The sequence below is a fragment of the Fundulus heteroclitus genome, chromosome 14, assembly GCF_011125445.2.
Source record: "Fundulus heteroclitus isolate FHET01 chromosome 14, MU-UCD_Fhet_4.1, whole genome shotgun sequence".
Taxonomy (NCBI): domain Eukaryota; kingdom Metazoa; phylum Chordata; class Actinopteri; order Cyprinodontiformes; family Fundulidae; genus Fundulus; species Fundulus heteroclitus.
In genome coordinates this window covers 8,617,963-8,636,948 of record NC_046374.1, presented here as the reverse complement: position 1 = coordinate 8,636,948, position 18,986 = coordinate 8,617,963, and the positions used below count along the sequence as shown (strand labels likewise).

Here is an 18,986-nt window from a genome sequence, read left to right as displayed (position 1 = left end):
AGAGAGGTGAGACCAGAAAAAGCATCTTTTTTTAACACACTGTGCACCTGCAGCACTCCAAAGAGCCTATCATTTTCATAGAGTGCCCTGATACTGACAAGGAAGAGAGAGGAGACAGAAGAGGGCAGAGTTGAAATAAAAGAAACAAAAAGAATCTGGAAGGAAAGTCAGATAATTCAAAGGATAATGCACTCAGTGAGCTTACAGGACATTAAAAAGGTTTATCTCTTGAGATGTACATGTAGATTTTTTATGAAGCTGTTGGAACCCCTTAAAATGATGATATGCTCACTTGGCAACAATCACTGCACATCAATTTGCCAGTGCCATAACACCCCACCTTGTTTTGGGTTATTGGGACCACACCTCCAAGATACAAATAGACCACTCAACCAAGACAGTGAAATAGTGGAAGATTCAGATCAATGTGTCTGTACCATAAGGAAGCTTGGTCAGATGGTAAGTAAAGGGCCGCTCCTTGTGGAGTTTTTAATTCAGTTTTCCTCACCACAGGTTCTTTTAAAGCTATGCAGCATGATTAACAAGTGAAATAGAAAGAAGCAGAAATATTTGTCTGCACACGGGTTTGATTCCATAGCAGTCACAAGCGTAGCAGACTGAAATACAACACCCGTCAAACAGAAAATAGCTGTGACATGATCAAAGAACCAATATCCATTTTGTCACCTCAAAGTGCAGAAGTCTTGAAAATGTGTATGCTAGGTTTGCCTTTTGCTTCTGCCATCCCTCTATTTAAAAATAAATAAATAAATTCTGTCATGTTGTGTTTGCATTTGCTCAGCGTTGTTGGAATACAGAACATATTCAATGTCACTTTGTTACAATCGTTCAAAATTATCCCTCATTAGCGAGCATCTTCAAAAGAAAGAGACAAAATAAGGCAATATATTGCCCTCCCCATTCCTTTAATCTAAAAAAAGTGTTTGATTACATTTGATCCATTGATGATGATAGTCGTCTCTTGCTAATGATGCCATTGATACATTTCTTTTTTTTCCCTGTTCTTTGGGTAGTAAAGCAAAGTTAACCCCCCTCCCAATATCCATGCAAGCTTAGAACACAGAGTCCGCATGCCACAGTATCAGATACATAGGTAGTGGATGCTGACATAATATTAATTTAAAGAAACATAACTTGGTACACAATGCAGCAAAAGGCCGACATACAGGTTATAACTTAAAAAATATCACTTGACTTTTTGGATATTTCTTACCATTTTACACCTACGGTCTCAATGCAGAGATATAATAAGTAACGGAAGGTCTTTGAGGAAACACTGAATAACATGTTCCCATTCACTTTATTAAGAGACAATTACCCAGTTGACCTAAAGAGTACTTAGCTGAAAGTAATGCAAGAAGTGCAACACAAATGAACTGTTGATCGATGTGTTACACCATAAGTGGTAAGATTTGCATAAACAAATGAGGTCTATTAGCCGTTGGTCAGCCTTAATGTTGTTACTGATGCAAGTGTTTCACCAAGTCCCTTGATGTTTTCTACCACCAATGAAGAGGCTGCCGATTGCTCTTGGCAGCCCTACCAAAAAGGCAGCTTTCATATTTGTTGATAATCTTTCTCAGGCAATTGTATGTAACTCTTAAAATACAACCAGCATGAAAGTTCTACCAGAAGTAAATCCAAGGAGAAACATTATCGACATCTGAATGTGCTTTGGGATTGCTACTACTAATCAATTCAACAGTGAGCTTGGTAGAAGGAGTGGCTGGTAATAGTATGCAAATTGTTAAGTACTACACCTCAACTTGAGAAAATAAATAATTATTCATATAATAGTATTTTGTGTTGAATACAAAAATTGTATTTCTGAATGAAGCTTCATGATCTAAAAAAACATCAAAAAAATGTAATATGGGATAAATACACAGTTTTTTTGGTCACTTTTAACATTTTAAGCACTTTCATCTCTATCATGCATCGACATTTACTGCTTTGAGATTCCATCCAACAGCCTGAATAGCCATACAACTGTTATCAACGTGTGAATTTATGACGGTCAACATTCTAAATATCCCTTTGTTATGGTTATGGTACATACTGATATATTTGTAAAAAGGGAGGTAATCTTATCCGTATAAGATTACTGAAAGCACTGATAAGATTACCAACTTTTCAAAATGTTTTAGTTGCAAAATATGTTTGCAGGGCAGGAATTTTTTAGTATGGTTCCGTTAGGGCAGGTTTATGCTTTCAAACTTTTTTAGTCAAACGTGAACAATTTTCTTTATCTTCTACATCAAGGGGGACCTATTATGCAATTTTCCCTTTTTTGCATGTTTTTGTATTTACTTTTGGACCTCCACTGCTTTTGGAAACAGTCTAAGAACTAAGAAAAACTATATATATAAAAAAATCCAGCCTTTCTTGGCAATATTAGTTCTGTTGTTGTCTGGAAAACAAGCCATTTCAAAAACCTGCTGATTTTTCAGTCACTGCCCCTCACCTAGCAATTCAAGCAAAGCTCCGCCTACTTCATTATTAGAGGATCAGCATGTTTTGTCAGCTGGTTTTGCCACTCCAGGCACAGTACAATGGCTGCTGCAAAAGACAAACGTTTTGTTGTTGGCTGCGATGGACAACAGGTGTCCTTTCACATTCTCCTAGTCACAGAAAACAGATACAGGTGGCTTCATTTTATTTTTGATGGCAATGTCCCAGAAAGTGCCAAAGAAAGTGTGAGTGTAAACATTGAGTTGGGGGCGTGGCCAAGAAACAGCTTATTTGCATAAAAGTGTCAGAGCCCTAAAAATATTCTGAAAGGAGCTCAAAAGACAACTGAGGAGGTGAAATCTCATTATCTGAGAATCATTTTGTGCAAGAAATGTAATTAACATGTTTTGTACAGTCCATAGACCCATTTTAACCTGTTTAAAAGGAAGCATAATAGGTCCCCTTTAAAATCTGTTGCTAATTTTTTGGTGTTTATGCTTTCTAAATTTGAAAATCCTACACTTATTGATGTATAATACTGTATGGATGATGGTTTGCAACCTACCACCACAAACATTCTGTGGACTGTATATTGCTGTAGAGGGAAAAACGCTATTTCTGCAAAAAGCCAGTGGTAAATATTTGCTTTTACATCATTTCACTTTTTATTTTCATCAAATAAAATGGTGAAACTACATACTCTGTGTGATTTATGTTCAACACAGTCTGTATTCACGAAGAAATACCACTCAGTGCTATCCTCAGGGACTTGATGTGTTGTTCCTTCAGAGTGTTTTAGCTGACAAAGAGGGATGCCTTGAAGGGTTTTTTTTTTTTTTTTTTTTTGCCTGTCCAAAAACAAAGAGAAGGAAGACACAGACCACAAACCCATTTTCCCCAATTTCTTGTGCGCAATTACACAGATAAAGCTTGGAGAATTGGGTTTTTCTTCCTTTGAAATGCAGGCTGAAATGGTGTTAAAAGAGAGCAAGGCGATTGTGAGAAATGGCTTATTGTTGCCATTTCTTGGTTTGATATGCAAAGCTTTGTGTAGAGCTGCGTAAAAAAGATAAAAGCACACACAGCATGTCTTATATGTGTGTAAATGTAACAGGGGCTCAACCGTGCTGTCAGGTGGTTTTGTAGCATGTTTTTATGTATTTGTCAGGAGACTTCCTCCAGCTACAAAAGTTTAGACCTGGTGGTCGGCTCTTGAGTTTAGTGAGGTGGAGTTGCGTGTACTGTTTCAGTGAGGGAATTGTCATGGGAGAAACAGAGAAATGTTTGAATGCCCAATTAGACGAGGGATTTGAGGAGAGCGACATCTCCTTCCTTCCCCCTGAGGTCCTCTAGATCAAGATTGACAATTCCTCCTGCTATTACTGAGGTACCTCAGTCTCTATACCCTGCAGACATGAGAACCTCATCGATAAAAAGGCAACGATGAGAATGAGGATGTTTTACACATGAGAGCTGACACTTAATAACATGACTTGGTAAATCTCATCATATATATATAGTACTAACTGACACCAACTAATTCCTATTGGTTTTATACATGAGTGAAATAATAATTAAGAGGAATCTCCCTCTTTAGATATGGAAATAGGGTTACTGTCACCTGGGGGATTTTGTCTTTGCATGCATATCTGATACCGTTTAATAATGTCTGATTATCTCGCCACATCAATTAGATTGGACAACAGTTTATTTAATGACAGGTGGGGAGGTTTTGATTATTTTAACTCTACCATAATATCAACCCAGGGTTGATTGCACTGTATTGTACCTTTAGTTTGATAAGCATGTGTTCTTGATATGACCGCACACATGAGTACATATCTGAAATGAAGAAAAGAGTTTAAATATGTGGGTAAAATCTCTCAGTGCTTGATATATTGAGAAACTTCAGGGAAAACATGAAGCGTGTCTAAAAGACCCATTGCAGCTTCACCTAATATTTCTGAATTTCTGTGTATGCACGCTGCACTAATTGGCAGAAAGCAGGACAGAGCACTACTAAGAAACTTATCACAAATTTAGGACATGTAGGATTAAAGTTGATGATGCATGGTCAGTCCTTAACAATTGCTCAGCACACGTGATTGGATTTGGTGTTAAATTTCATTACTTTCGCTGTGACTTCATACATGGGAGACTGTGAAGGGTATCAAACCCACTCTATGAATCACCAATGTGCTTTGGGAGCAGTGATGGATATTTCATCACTTGCAAAGGTGAGCTAAAGGTGAGCGGAGATATTTAGACTGTCGTTTTTCACTGTTAACGCATTTAAAGATCCATCCATTCATTTTCTAACACGCTTATCCTTATTGGGGTCGCGAGGGATGCTGGTGCCTATTACCAGCTGTCAATAGGCGAGAGGCTGGGTGCACCCTGGACAGGGTTAAAGATGTTTTATTAAAAACAGTTGGACTACAAACTTGAACTAATGATGTTTCTGTAAAACAGTTTAACTACAACAGTCAAAGGCAATCCTGAACAAATGTGTTTTAATCTCGATTTCTTGACTGACTACTAACTACTCTTCTAGACACCAGAAAACACTGACAAGTTGAAAGATTTGTTGAATGGGGAATACATTGTCCCTTTTAACCAGTTAATATTTCATTCCCCCCTAACTAACTTCAGCTTCGACCAGGGTGTTGCCTCATTGATGCAAGGCAAGTTTATCTGCATGCCCCAGTCACACACAGGGGAAGTCCAAGTGTTTTACAGGAACAGAACAGAAATGACGAACAGGCGATATTGCCATGGAGCTTAACCTTAGCACTTATGAATGTTTCATGATGTTGGCTACCCATGAATTTAGAATTAAGCTTGAATAGAAATTTATGTAAAACAAATACAGGTGGAGCTTAGAATCATGAAATCTTGCTAGAGTTGGTCATTAAGTAACAGAGCTCTGATTCTGTTAGACCCCATCAGATAACCAGAGTAGGATCATCCATGTTATGTAAGTGGGAACAACCAACAAAGTACAAGTCAATACCCAGCCACATGTTGTAAAGAGGGATACCTCCATGGCTTGGAGGATTCTTGTTTTGGTAAAGGAGATTCCAAGTTTGAGATTTAATGGTACATTTTGGCAAGTTTATGCTGTCAAGTGAGTGATGATGACGACACAGAAACTCTGCCAGGGGGTTGGTTTGGTTTACGCATTCGGCCCACCTCTTCTACTATGCTGGCACAGCGGCAGGACTGGTTAAATACCTCTGTTTTTTACTTCATCGTGATACATTGAAATTGGGGACATTTCCAGGAACAGCTTTTGCCAGGGAAGGTCATCCAAAACGGGGACGTCTGCACAGTGCAATGCACGATGTGATCCACCATTTGAATCTGGAATTGTTCTTTCTTTTTTTTTTTTGTAATCTCGTGTGTTGCGGACTGATAGAGTTTTGGTGGTCTGGGACCCAAAAGATATTCAAAATATTCATGCAGCCTCCATTCTTCACCAAAAGCAAACAAAAATGAGCCCAGGAAACAAAAAAAAAACACCTAATCCCGTATTTGATACCTATTCACAGTGGATTAGTATTATCACAGGACCTCGTAGTTTAGCAAAATATAGTAGGTAATTAGCGGAGGAATTTTTACTCAGCACATTCTCACGGAATTAAAAACACAGAGAATCTCCGTAATTATCACAAATCACATGTGGACTCTAGGTAAAACTAATCCTGTGAGAATGGGGTTCAGTGGTAAAGTGTTAATCTCATTGGCAATGTCGAAAATGCCCTGTTCTTTTGAATGAAAATTACAAAATAAAAACAAATTATGAATGACGAGAAAGATGACAAAAATTGTAAAACAAATTTATTGGACCAGGAAATAAAATCCATCTGTTTATTGGGTATGTCCACTTTTCTATACATGGTTGAAGGGAGGCATCTACGCCTCCATCTGATACAGTTGGAATAATCTATTCTGGAGAAAATTACCTCTCCCTCTCTTTGATGGTAATCAAGTTTAAGTCCTTGGCAAACTGGACCAGAAAACCATTTGAGTGGTAAAAAGTTTGTGGCTATATGTGGACCCATGGGAAAATGTACATCATGTGTTCAGGAACGCCAACTGACAACAAACTTAAAAAGAAACAAGGAAGCAAGAAGTGTAGTGTTCAATACCTTGTGGTAGGTAAGTGTTCAATTTTATATTCTCAAGTACCGGGGGTTTATGCAAGGCTATGGACCAGAATAATGACTAACTGTGGTGTTAGTTTGATTCTTAGAGAGGTAGCAGCAGCAGTTCTGTCTGTGAGCTGCATCAAGCTGATCTCAGAGGAGATCCATGATGTTTAAAGGTCAAATCTTCACAGGACAATAGACCCTGGCTTTCACTGGTAAATATTTCTTAAACATACCGCTCTTTTTTTAAGTTTTCATGACAGCTTTGTGCACTTTAGCCATCAGCAGAGGTTTTTTAGTGTCTTCTCTGCTATCCCTACTGTTATCCCCCAATAACGTGATTTAAAGTAAAAAAAAGACTGACATTATTAAAGGAGCAATAAGAAATAATTCAGTATTTTAGAAAGAACAAAAAAATAGTGAAGGACTAGATGGAATATAATATGACGTCACACACCAGCTCTCTTGTGTTGTTCTCCAGTCTCTTGTTTACATTATTATAGTTATGAATTAAGCCTAGTTTATGCTTGACACATCTGTGAGCTCTGCGCGGTCATATTGCATCAATTTGGTTTCCACGCCCCTCCACGTGGCTGAAAATTTCCACTCTGAGCACCTGGGAAAATTTCTAACTGCTTGGACAGTCCTGCACGGAAAACATGGCGGACAAGCAAGCACCCCTTCTGGCGGAGGTTCATTAATATAGACATCTTTATGATTCGGCCTAAAAATATCACAGTGATCATCAAATTGTCAACAATTCCTGGAAAAAAATTGCCGTAGCTCTTGGAAGAAGGTAAGAGGCTTAAATGTTGGAAACAACTGTCTTTTCTACTTCTACGTGTAGTCGTGTGTAGTGCGCTTGGGGTAGGAATGCAACGCTGCCCTCTAGTGTCTAGGAGAAAAGTGCTTCTTCAGAGGAAGAGTATCTGCTGCATAAATGCTGCAGACATTGTTTCTGCACATCTCATTTCCGAGCGGAACATATGTGTGTCAAGCATAAAGCAACCTTTACTTAACTTCTTCACTAGACATGTTCCTTCAAAAGGTGATGCTGTTTTGCTGTGTATTTGTCCTTTGCAAATATGTGCATACAAGGTGACAGGTGAGAAGTGGAGGGGGAAGGGGGAGGCGGTCCAGGTTGCAGCCAGAGTGTGAGGTAGAGAGTCGTGGCTTGTCACATATCTTGTTTTGGTCTACATATAGTGTTCAATGGCCCACTTATCGGTGATAATCTGCTTGTTGCATGTTAGCGTCCTCGCTAAGACTAAGAACGTAGAGCACATCACCCCAGTTCTAAAGTCCTTACACTGGCTCCCTGTATCTCAGAGAATAGACTTTAAAATCCTCCTGTTAGTCTATAAATCCCTGAATGGCTTAGCACCTAAATACATCACAGACCTGTTATCAGTGTATCAACCCTCCAGACCACTAAGATCATCCGGCTCCAGCCTACTCTGCATACCTAGAACACGAACTAAACATGGAGAAGCAGCATTTAGCTCCTATGCTCCACTTATCTGGAACAAATTTCCAGAAAACTGTAAAAGTGCTGAAAGCCTGAGTTCCTTTAAATCAACATTAAAAACACATTTGTTTATGATTGCTTTTGACTGTTCTAGTTAAACTGTTTTACTGTTTTAATGTTCTTTTTTTGTTTCTACATTTTATTCCTACTTGCTTTTATTCTGTTTTATTTTCCTATATTTTAATCATGTAAAGCACTTTGCATTGTCTCTGTACTGAATTGTGCTAAATAAATAAATTTGCCTTGCCTTAAAAAATTGTTGTAGTTTTATCTCTGCCTAACTGTCTGCTTGATTAACTGCATCACTCTTCACTTTTGCTAGTGTGTATAAGTTCATACCCCAACCCCCGCCAAGTTTAAATCCCTGATAATATTAAAGGTTTTTCTCATCAATCACGTTTGATATTTTCATCTAAAATACAACTTGACAATTGCACAAAAGATGGACATTTATAATATTTATGTAGAACGGGCCTAATTCTAAATTAGATTCCAATTAGGATCTAATTTAGGATGTTATGTTTTCAAATCGCTAATCCAAATGAAATTGTTTCAAAACCTAAAAGTTAATCAGTGTATTGGTGTAAAAACATGACATCCTATGGTAAATATTTCAAATAATACTCTTATTTCCTTTAATGGTGTAAAATGCCTTAAAAACAAATACTTAAATCTAGAGGATTTAGAGGATGCAGTCCGATAAGATGTGTACAAATTTAGCTGACTGCACCTAGAATAAAAATGAGTCTTTATGTTTAGGCATCAATGAAAGTCTATTTAGTGGACCATACTATGTATTTTTTTTACATGCAGGGCAGGAATAAATTACATTTAACATATAACAGCCTTTAAAATATTGTATGCAATATACTATCCTAATCCTTTGTGACTGTGATATTTTCCACACCAATATTGAGATGTAGATTGCGACTTGATATACATTCACCTGGCCCTTTAACACGTAGATTTTGGTAATAGCAATCTGGACCCTTTTTGTCTTCAGAACCTCCTCAATTCTTTGTGGCATAGACTCAATAAGGCATGGGAAACATTACTTGGAGATTTCTCCCATAGAGATAAAGAGATATGATATAATGGTGACTGCTTAGACAATAGGAGACCAGTGAACTGATTATCATGTTCAAGAAACTGGTTTGAGATGAATTGAGCTTTGTGATGTGGTGAGTTGTTCGCTTGAAGTAGCCATCAGATGATGAATATATAAAAGTCATAAAGAAATTTTTCTGATCATCAATACTCAGGTAGGATTTGGCATTTGAACAATGCTCAGTTGCTGATAAAGTGTCCAAAGTGGGATAACATTCCTCAAAGCATTACACCATCTCCAGCAGCCTGAACTGAGGTTATAAGTCGGGACAGATCCAATCACAGATGCTATTCTGCATTCCTTAGTTGCACTGAGTGGTTGTTTTAACTACTTTTACCCTTCTATTATGTAGAACAAATCTGACAATTATTGCTCATTGAAGACATTTTCAATCCAAGCTCACAGAGCTTGAGCTGTTTTGCATAATGTATGCATAATGTGCTGCCTTAAAGATTGTGAAAACCATACACTCTTTTCTTCACTATTATTACGTACTACTACCACACAACATCCAACTTGAATGCATTAAACTTTGTGGTTTTGATGTGACAAAATATGAAGAACTTTAAGAGGTATAAATGGTTTTAGCACTATATAAGCAAAGGAGCAGATTTACTTTTGCTGTGCACCAGTTAAAAGACCAGTTTCAATGTGACCTATAAGATATCTCTGGGCAGTGTTGAGTTCACCTCATTAATCTTGCAGCTAAACACTAGCTGAAGCAAAATTATATTTACATTTCTGTTCCGAACACAACATTTGGGGTACCCAGTATTTAAAGCCATCTCAGCTTTATACACCAGGCTTGTTACTTGATAGTTTACTGCCAGTTGTGTGTTTTTCTACTACAGCATGAAAGCAAACTGTGACTCTTGGAACCTAGCATGTCTGTGAGTTGCTGTTAGGAGAGCACAACAGTGTCACCAGAACAAGAATAGCCTTTTTTGTCAGAGAAAGATTATCCATTCGCATAACACAGTCATTGAGTTTGCATGTTCTTGTTCATGTTCTCCTGTGCATGCATGAAATCTCTCTAGGTATTCCAGCTTCCACCCACACATTGTAATAGGAATATTGATTGTCATATGTGTGCATAGTTGTCTGTTATGTGTCTCCCTCTTTGTCCCTGTGACAAGTCATGGGTGTTTCGGGTCACTATTGAAATATGCTGGGTGCTTACATGTTTGTAGATCGCCACAGTTTTGAGATTTTAGTCTTGTAACATGGGTCACGGCTGAAAATCTAGTAACCATTTCTGCTTTGGTGTAGGGTCTGTTTGATTTTTTTTTACTCCTTTTGCTCAGCCTGATATCTGAACTGTCTGAGACAACTAACTTTTGAACATTTTTACCTTTACGATTGGACACACGCAATATCAGGATCCTAACATCAGAAGAGACGGGCTTTGAAAAGGGCTTGGTGGTTGTACAGCTAGTGCACTATTATTTAATGAAAAATAAAAACTTTTACTGAGTGAGAGGGCATAATCTTTGGTTCTCTTTTTACTTCCATGAAGTTCTACTTTGGTGTCGGAGAAAAAAAATTCTCTAAAGTCTCCAAATAGTACAGAAGAAAAGGCTTGCAATCGAACATTTGGCCATTTCCAGGTTCCCTGGAGATAAGACTTTTTAATGCTTAAAATCATATTTGATCACGGTTATTACAGCATAATTCACAAGAAAAAGGCATGATACATTAAATCCTGAGTGTTATTGATTAAGGAATATACATATATTTAAAAAGGGAAGGGAGAGTTTCTCTACATTCGCCACAAAAAGTGAGCATTGCTTGTGGAAAAAGAAAATCAGGGCATTTAAACAAGACTAAGTCTGAAGGCCTGTGGTATTCTCAAAGTGGAACTAATGAAGATTTCTGCCTGAATGTGTTCCTGGCCTCTCTCCAACAACACTTAAGGGGCAGAACGGAAGGATGGCACATGCTTATTTCCTTTAAGTGATCACGTTTCATGGAGGATGTCGCAGTGGTGGATGAGGGAAGAAGAAAAAAACACATCCCTACCTTTGAGGTCCAGGTTGCGGGCTCCATTGGAGTGCTGCGTTACGGTGCGTGAGTCAATCTTGAGCGTGTGGACATTGTTGGCATCCCGGGACACCACCACATTGTGCCATTGATTGTCGTTGAGTGGTTTGTCTGAGTTGCCCTTCATTAGTGACGGGCCATTGCCGAGATCAAAGACATAGTGGACATACCTGCGAGGAAAGAAAACTGTAAGTACTACAGTTATTTTTGTTATTTATGACTTTACTCTTTAACTGGCTATAGGCAAGAGAAATCTAAAATATGACGTAATTTCATTATTGCTTAAGTCAAAAATACGTAGATGATGGTGGTAATTGTTTGCAGTCAATACAGTCAACATCACTCAATGGCCGTTATCATCTTAACTGCATAGTTCCTATCACTTAATTAAGTAACTTGATGTTACTCGGTTTGCCCTTCATTTACCTTCAGAATCGCCTTTATGTTTTAGTGACATAGATTCAACAAGGTATCAGAAACCTTTCTCTAAAATGTTGGTCCATATTGACATGATAACATCATACAGTTGAAGAGGATTTTACAGCTGCATATGTGCGAGTCATCTGTTGGCTATGGAGGACAATTGAGTACAGTGAACTCATTGTTCTTGTTGAAAAAACTCGTTTTAAAATGATCTTAGATTTATTGGCATGGCACATTTTCCAGCTGGAAGTAGTCATCAGGAGATGGGTATGCTGTGACTGTTATGGGATGAAGATGGTCAGCAACAATACTGAGGTAAGCTACACCCAGGTAAGCGATAGCAAAGGGCCCAATGCATGCCAAAAAATATCCCTCACCCTGGAGAATGACCAGAACCTGGCAATGTATTTTTATCTAAGGTTTCTCTAAGTGGCACAAGAGTTAGGGAGGTCATCCTGTAACGGGTGGGTTGCCGGGTCGATTCCCCTGCTCTGACGTCTAAGTCATTATGTCGTTGGGCAAGACACTGGTTTCCCTGCTGTTGGTGGTCAGAGCGCCCGACGGTGTTCATTGTATGGTGGCCCTGCATCTGGCAGTCTGCATCAGGGCAGTGGTGGCTACTAACATAGCTCACCACCATCAAAGTGTGAATTGGTAAATGACTGATTGTAGTGTAAAGCACTTTGGGGTCGTTGGACTTGATAAACTGCTATACAAATACAAGCCATTTACCATCTGTTATTGTCGAAATATGGCAAGCCTTTTCGAACCATAGATTCAGCTTCATGCAGTTTGCTGGCAGGAATGGCGCCCTATGTTGTGTTTTGATGCTTCTGGTGGTGAATATATCATCTACTTCAAGGTTTAACCTGCTGCAAGTTCTAAGATGGTGTTCAACATTCCTTGGAGGTAAATTGAGTTTCTGCTGCTTTTTGATCATCTTGGACCAATCTGCCTATTTTTCTCTGGGCTCTGATTTACAGAATCCGCTTTATCGGCCAAGCTGGCCACACAAACAAAAAAATCTGACTTTGCACTTTGCTCTCAATGTAGATACATTAAATATGAACATAATTTGGATCTGAAATCGTTTTTTAGGTCATATTTAGTACCCTTGAATATGTGTTCCAATTGTTTGTCAGATTAAAGGCAACTTTTAAAAATAATATCCTTGAAGCAGGTATTAAATATACCTTTCATTAAAACCCACATTTTTGTATCAAACATGTCCTTTTTTATTGAGCTGATGTAAAATTCTAATCTTAAATCACATGCGTTCATTAGCTGTCACTGGAAAATCATCAAAATTTGCAGAAATAAGGGCTTAAAAACATCTGGTTTACACACACACACACACACACACACACATACACATATATATATATATATATATATATATATATATATATATATATATATATATATATATATATATATATATATATATAATCTACTGAATGTGACTTTATATATATTTAAACCTGACCGTTTTGTGTCAGCTCAACTGGCACTAACAACCACGGATAAAAGCTATGTGACATTCAAATTCAACCTTTTTCTCCTCCTAATACTTGTTCAAGACTTCATCATGTCAACTATAAGTTTTCCATGCCATTTGGTTTGTTTATTTCATATATTTCTACATTTACTTGTGTCAACTGCATGTTTGTCTATGTAGCACCTGATCACCCAAGCAAATTTTCTTGTGTGTGTAAAATGTGAAAGTAGCGGTTTCCTTAGGTGGAAGTGGAAAATAATCAAAATGAAAACATCAGGTTGTGTCTCTCTCTCTCTCTCTCTCTCTCTCTCTCTCTCTCTCTCTCTCTCTCTCTCTCTCTCTCTGTCTATATATATATATATATATATATATATATATATATATATATATATATATATATATATATATATGTCAGCAGTTTGTGAAATACTCAAACCTGCTCCCCTGGCACTAACGCAATACTGAGTAAGTGTTTGTGACTCAGAAACTCTAATCCCTCCTCTTTCCCATCCTGATCATGCTTTAAACTCCATCACATCATCTACAGCTACATGCCTACATGGATTGGATGCTGTTATGTAATTGTCTGACTCGTCGTTTTTTTTTGTTTGTTTTTTTCTTAGTAATCAATTCAACACTTGAACCTAATAGAGTGGCCAGGTAGTGTATATTCTTTGGTAAAATCTGTGGGAAAAAGTAATAATGTTACTTTGCAGCTTATTGCTTTTATATTGCACTGAGTTAAAAAGCTAAAAGTATCCCTCTCATGTAAAGCACGTGCTTGTGCCCAGAAATGGAAATAAAACACTCTTCTCTGAGTCAAATATGGCTCTCTTTTGTATTTCTGATTGAGATTACTGCTGCAGTTTTATTTAGGTTTTTTGTTGTTGCTTTCTTTTTTCTCACCTTGTTCTGAATTCTTCTGTGCTGCCTATTGTCTTTGTCGCAGTAGCAGCTTAAAAGCTTTTGTGTGCAACAATGCTGACAACAGACCACAAGAGACAGAAAGAGATAAAAGGAAACATGCCTTTCTTTGATAGTCTAATTGAGGACCAGCTTTTATGATGGTACAATTCACAAATTTAACCTGTTTATTCAATGCTACTCTTTTCAGGGCTCCAACAAATATTGGCTTTCAAAGACAGAGAGTTTAATGCAAACCCTCACAGGATTCAGGGCTCAACTCAGACAGTTTGCTGCGAGTTTAGTGCCTATCTGAGTAAATAAACTCCAGTGCCCAAAAGACTTAAATGAAAACGTCCAGATATGTGCAGCTTTAGTTAAACACAAAAAAAAATTTGGTCCAACCAGCGATGTCTCTAAAGAGCACAATGAAGTCTCTGAAACGGTTTATATAGACAGACACTTTTGTTAAGTTCAATTATTAGGCTATTTAAGGATGGAAAAATAACTTTTTGTTGCCAAAACTCTGTCCGAAGACCTCACACAGAACATTTTGATTCAGATTTTTATTTCCAACACAAAACACAATAGGGATTTGACAGAAAACACTCAATTAGTGAGGTTTTAATACAGGAAATCAACATTTTATTTTTATTTTATACCTACTGACTGAAATAAAATAATTTTTACTCACTTCGGGCGTAATATTCCACAATTCCTAATAAGGAGCTCTCAATTTAGTTGCAATAAAACAATTGCATGTCCAATAAGTGGGCATGTTGTGGGAAGATTGCATCAGCAACGGATCAGACTTGCAAAACTAGTTGGGCCGCCCCATTTAAATGAATAAACTGCGTATGCTACTGGCAGTTTGGGAGTTGTTCAACTATACAATGATAAAACAGAAGACAAAACTTTTATTCTAGTTCTATTTTTCTATTTTTCTAAGAAAATATTACAGCTGACAAATCAGATTTACCCCCGTTTATTATTATTATTCCCCTGGTTCATGTATCAGTCAAGTGCAACAGTTGAGCGGGACTTCTCCAGCCTCCATTGAATTAAAACCTTCCTCTGGTCATTTTAGGTAATAATGATAAAAAGATTTAAAAAAAAAAAAAAACAGATAGAGCCGTCCTTGGTATACCCCTTTCAAGCCCATTGACCACTGGAGCTAGGCACCAGCCCACCCACAACCCTGCTCCAGTGACTTCAATCCAGCATGGCAATGTATTGTTCCTCTATGCTCACAATGATCAGGATACTACAAGAAAACTTCTTAGCAGAACCTTTTATGAAAATGAAGTGCATTAAACAATATGGCTACTTCTGAAACTCATTTCAAAGGGAGTATCTTCACAGAAACTAACAACCTTTTATAGCTTTTAAACTCAGCTGACTGAGTAAGAACTTAACTCTTCACTAGAACATTTTACTGTTAAAGAGACAATCGCAATTTTTCAATTGTACTTCTTTTCTTAACTCTCTTATAACATTTCACTTATGCTCCATGGTGTGAACTGTGTTTATAAGTCGAGTCTATCAGGAGCCCTGGAGAGTCTCCCTGACCTAGTTATTGTTCCCTCTTGAGACAGCGTGTCCTGTAGTATTGAGGGCAATGGCACTTCCGTGAGGTGGGATCACTTGTGTCGGAGCCGCCCTCCATCTTGAGTCTCCACCTCGTAGGAGTGTGGTGTTGTTGCCGGACCCACAACTGTCCGCGTAGTGCATGCAGGTCTTATCCACACCTGTTGACCAGGCTGAAGCGGTGTCTCTGGTTTAACGTCTGTTGTTATTGCGCTTTTAATTTATTTTTTTAATGTATTTTTTCTTTGAATTCTCTAGATCCAGACACTGTCGTCATAGTTGCTCCAAAGACACAGGGGCTGCTGTTCTAATTCTCCTCCCCATCAGATGTTGAGTTGGGGAGCTCCCATGTGCCAGCAGAGTGGCGCTGTAGACCAACAGGGCTATGTGGAAGTCTTCTTCTTTCATTAATAGACACTAGACCATTCTTACAGCCTGTTCTGCCTCCCAGCTGCTGCGTGAGTAATGAGGACTGCTCGCAACGTGTGTGAAGTCGTACTCTCAGGCAAACTGAGCACACTTGTGACAGAAGAATTGTCTATTGTGGATTCTCAACTACTGACACCATGTATTGTTCTTCTATACTCTGTATTCAAAGACACAATGAGCAGGATGCTACAAGACGACTTTTATTCTTCTTCTGTCTTCTTTCCAGGTTATGACCTCCTATCTGGTGTCCCACCTCTGGCCATAACCCGCCATAACAGGCAACATTGTTTTGTCCAAGGATAAAACAAGTCTTTATAGCCTGATGGTTGTTCTCAGGTGGCAAGATGCAGTTTTGTTTATAAGATGCCACGGGTAATTTATTCTGTCCAAGGCAGATGTCTTTTTTCCCCCCTTAATATTATTCACCGTTAATCTTATCTCTTGACAATCCAAATATGTTCACATGCAGACAGACTCTCTGTTGATCGTCCGTCACTGTACCAATGCCTCCTTTCTGGCCACAATAATTGCATACATTTACATTTGCATAAACTCCTCAGTTAAATTTGTGCGGCTTGGTCAGCCGCACAAATTTCATCAGCATGTGGTCTGCATATTCAGGAAGGCACACATGCAATAAAGTTTGCACCCGCTGTTCTGCTCATTTTACACACACAACCTGCTTTATACCTGATATGAAGATCAGCTCTGCACACGTTAATTAGTTTCCACTTGTTAAAATACGTGCAAACCTTTTAAAGAATAGGCTCTTGGGGTCTTCTTTAACTAAAGTGAGTGTTGGATAACTATTAGGATAAAAGGAATAGATTAAGGGTTTAATAAGTTACTCTTAACTTTAGGTAACAGTGAAACAGGAGCTAGGGAATGCGTCCTATAACCAGTGGGTTGCCGGTTTAAACCCCTGCATTGCTGCATAGCTGCTTTTCCCAGTGTAAAAGCATTAATAACACTTAAACCTTTTCACATTTAGTCATGCCAAAACTTCCTACAAAAGAAGTTATTCAATGTGTGATCACGTCTCCAGGGTAAAAGGATCAGGCAAGGTGTAGGGGCATCTTACAACCCACAGGGCGCGGTAGCTTCAACATGTCACCCCGCCATAAAGAAAAGATTGTTTGCGGGTTTCTGCAGCTTCTCAAACCTTTCCATTTTCAGTTGGATGAATAAAAAGTGCATGCAGTGTTCCCTGTTCTTCATTATGCTATTTGTTCAATCATTTTTTTAAGCAAAGCTTTAAGGCTTTAACAGAACAGCTGGATTTATACTGAGATTAAAATACACACAGCTAGAGTTTACTTCCTATTTGTTTGTCTGCAAACAGTTGGTGCAGTAAATTTTATTTAGGGGCATCAGAGTGGAAAACTGTATACAAAGCCATGGCAAACTACGGTATTCATTTTTTACATTTACAGTAGGTAAAAAAAAAACATTTACCTCTACAATCAAGAACTACTTTTTGCTGAATGCTTTTGCAAGTGACTATATGTACAACAATATGGAAACCTAATCCAGAATGCAATTGTGATTTCCTAATATAAACACTTGGTGATTTAAAGAGGCATCTTTGAGGACATATCATGCAGAATCTTTTGGAAGCATATTGCTGTCACTTGAGAAAATAATTTTTTTTAAAAACTATCATGTTATAACCTGACAATTATGCTGTACAAACGTGATAGTATATTGTACAAACATGACAATTATATTGTATAAACGTGATAACTCTATGTATAAACGTCATAAATGTATCCAGATGGTGACTGTATTATGCTTTTAGTCAGGTTGATTTAAGAAGAAGAAGAGGAGGAATAATAAGCAGAAGGAGAAGTTGGCATTCCAAGTACATTTTTGATTGAAGTGAAGAGGATGGCTAAAAAAAAAAGACAGCCCATTGCCGTGATTCGTGCAAAACCGCGGCGTACCAGAGGAGTGTCTCTCACGCATGGAAGAACAAGGTGTCATGTTTCAGATATATTATTAGCCATTAATGGTTATAAATTAGTACAATAAGCATGAAGCTAGTTCTTTTGTTTGTGTTTGCCTACTTTAGACACATTGGCCTGCATATAAGATGCAGATAAACTAAACTATTGTTAATTACATTTTTTTTATCCATGCACGCTCCCATTGTTTTTTCTTTCTGTAGTCCCATTGTTTTGAGGATTCTTCTCAGTGTGCACATGCAAATAAAAATCTCACCTACAGTGTGCAGCAGCATCAGTATCTATCTGTCTTATACCATGCATAAAGTAAAACAACTCCTGTAAATTTGCCAATTTTACTCCCCGAGTAGATGACAGGCAGGGTAAAAGCATCCCGCCACTATGGGGATAAAGCTATCACGATAGTTATCATGTTTTTACAACATAATTATGTTATAACATAATAGTTTTCAAAATAAATATTTTCTCAGGTGACAGCAATAAGCTTCCATAGATCCACTTTTCTAGCCCTTAAATAAATCTTCTTGTGCACTTCTAGTCTCCAGGAGTGCAGGAACTTTTATTTTAGCCTGATCATGAGCTGAGTAGATATCTTTATCTTTATGTGCTGTTTGGGTCATATTTTTCAAACATTTAGTTTTATCTGTTCTCTATTATGTTTTTTTGAACTATTACATCACAGTATTTGCTGCATAGCTGTTAAACACGGTCATGGACTTCCGGCTTACCTACTTTGTAAAACCACCATTTTTACTTTTTGCTACAAACCTCAGAGCAGGGGTAAAAGAGAACTTGGTGGTAAATTGATTTCACCACCAATTTTACTATTCAGATAAAAGATCACAACAGCATGATTTCAATGTGAAATGCAGGAATTGAAAAG

General features: G+C 37.9%; 1 protein-coding gene across 8 annotated transcripts in view; it reads right to left on the bottom strand.

The window, feature by feature from the left end:
- Positions 1 to 18,986, bottom strand: part of nrxn2b (neurexin 2b) — an 871,341-nt gene that overhangs the window by 382,489 nt on the left and 469,866 nt on the right. For all 8 annotated transcript variants that reach the window (XM_036146226.1, XM_036146219.1, XM_036146224.1 and 5 more), the window contains one exon: positions 11,279 to 11,469. In XM_036146226.1, the coding sequence (XP_036002119.1) occupies positions 11,279 to 11,469 (191 nt within the window). The remainder of the gene's footprint in view (positions 1 to 11,278; positions 11,470 to 18,986) is intronic.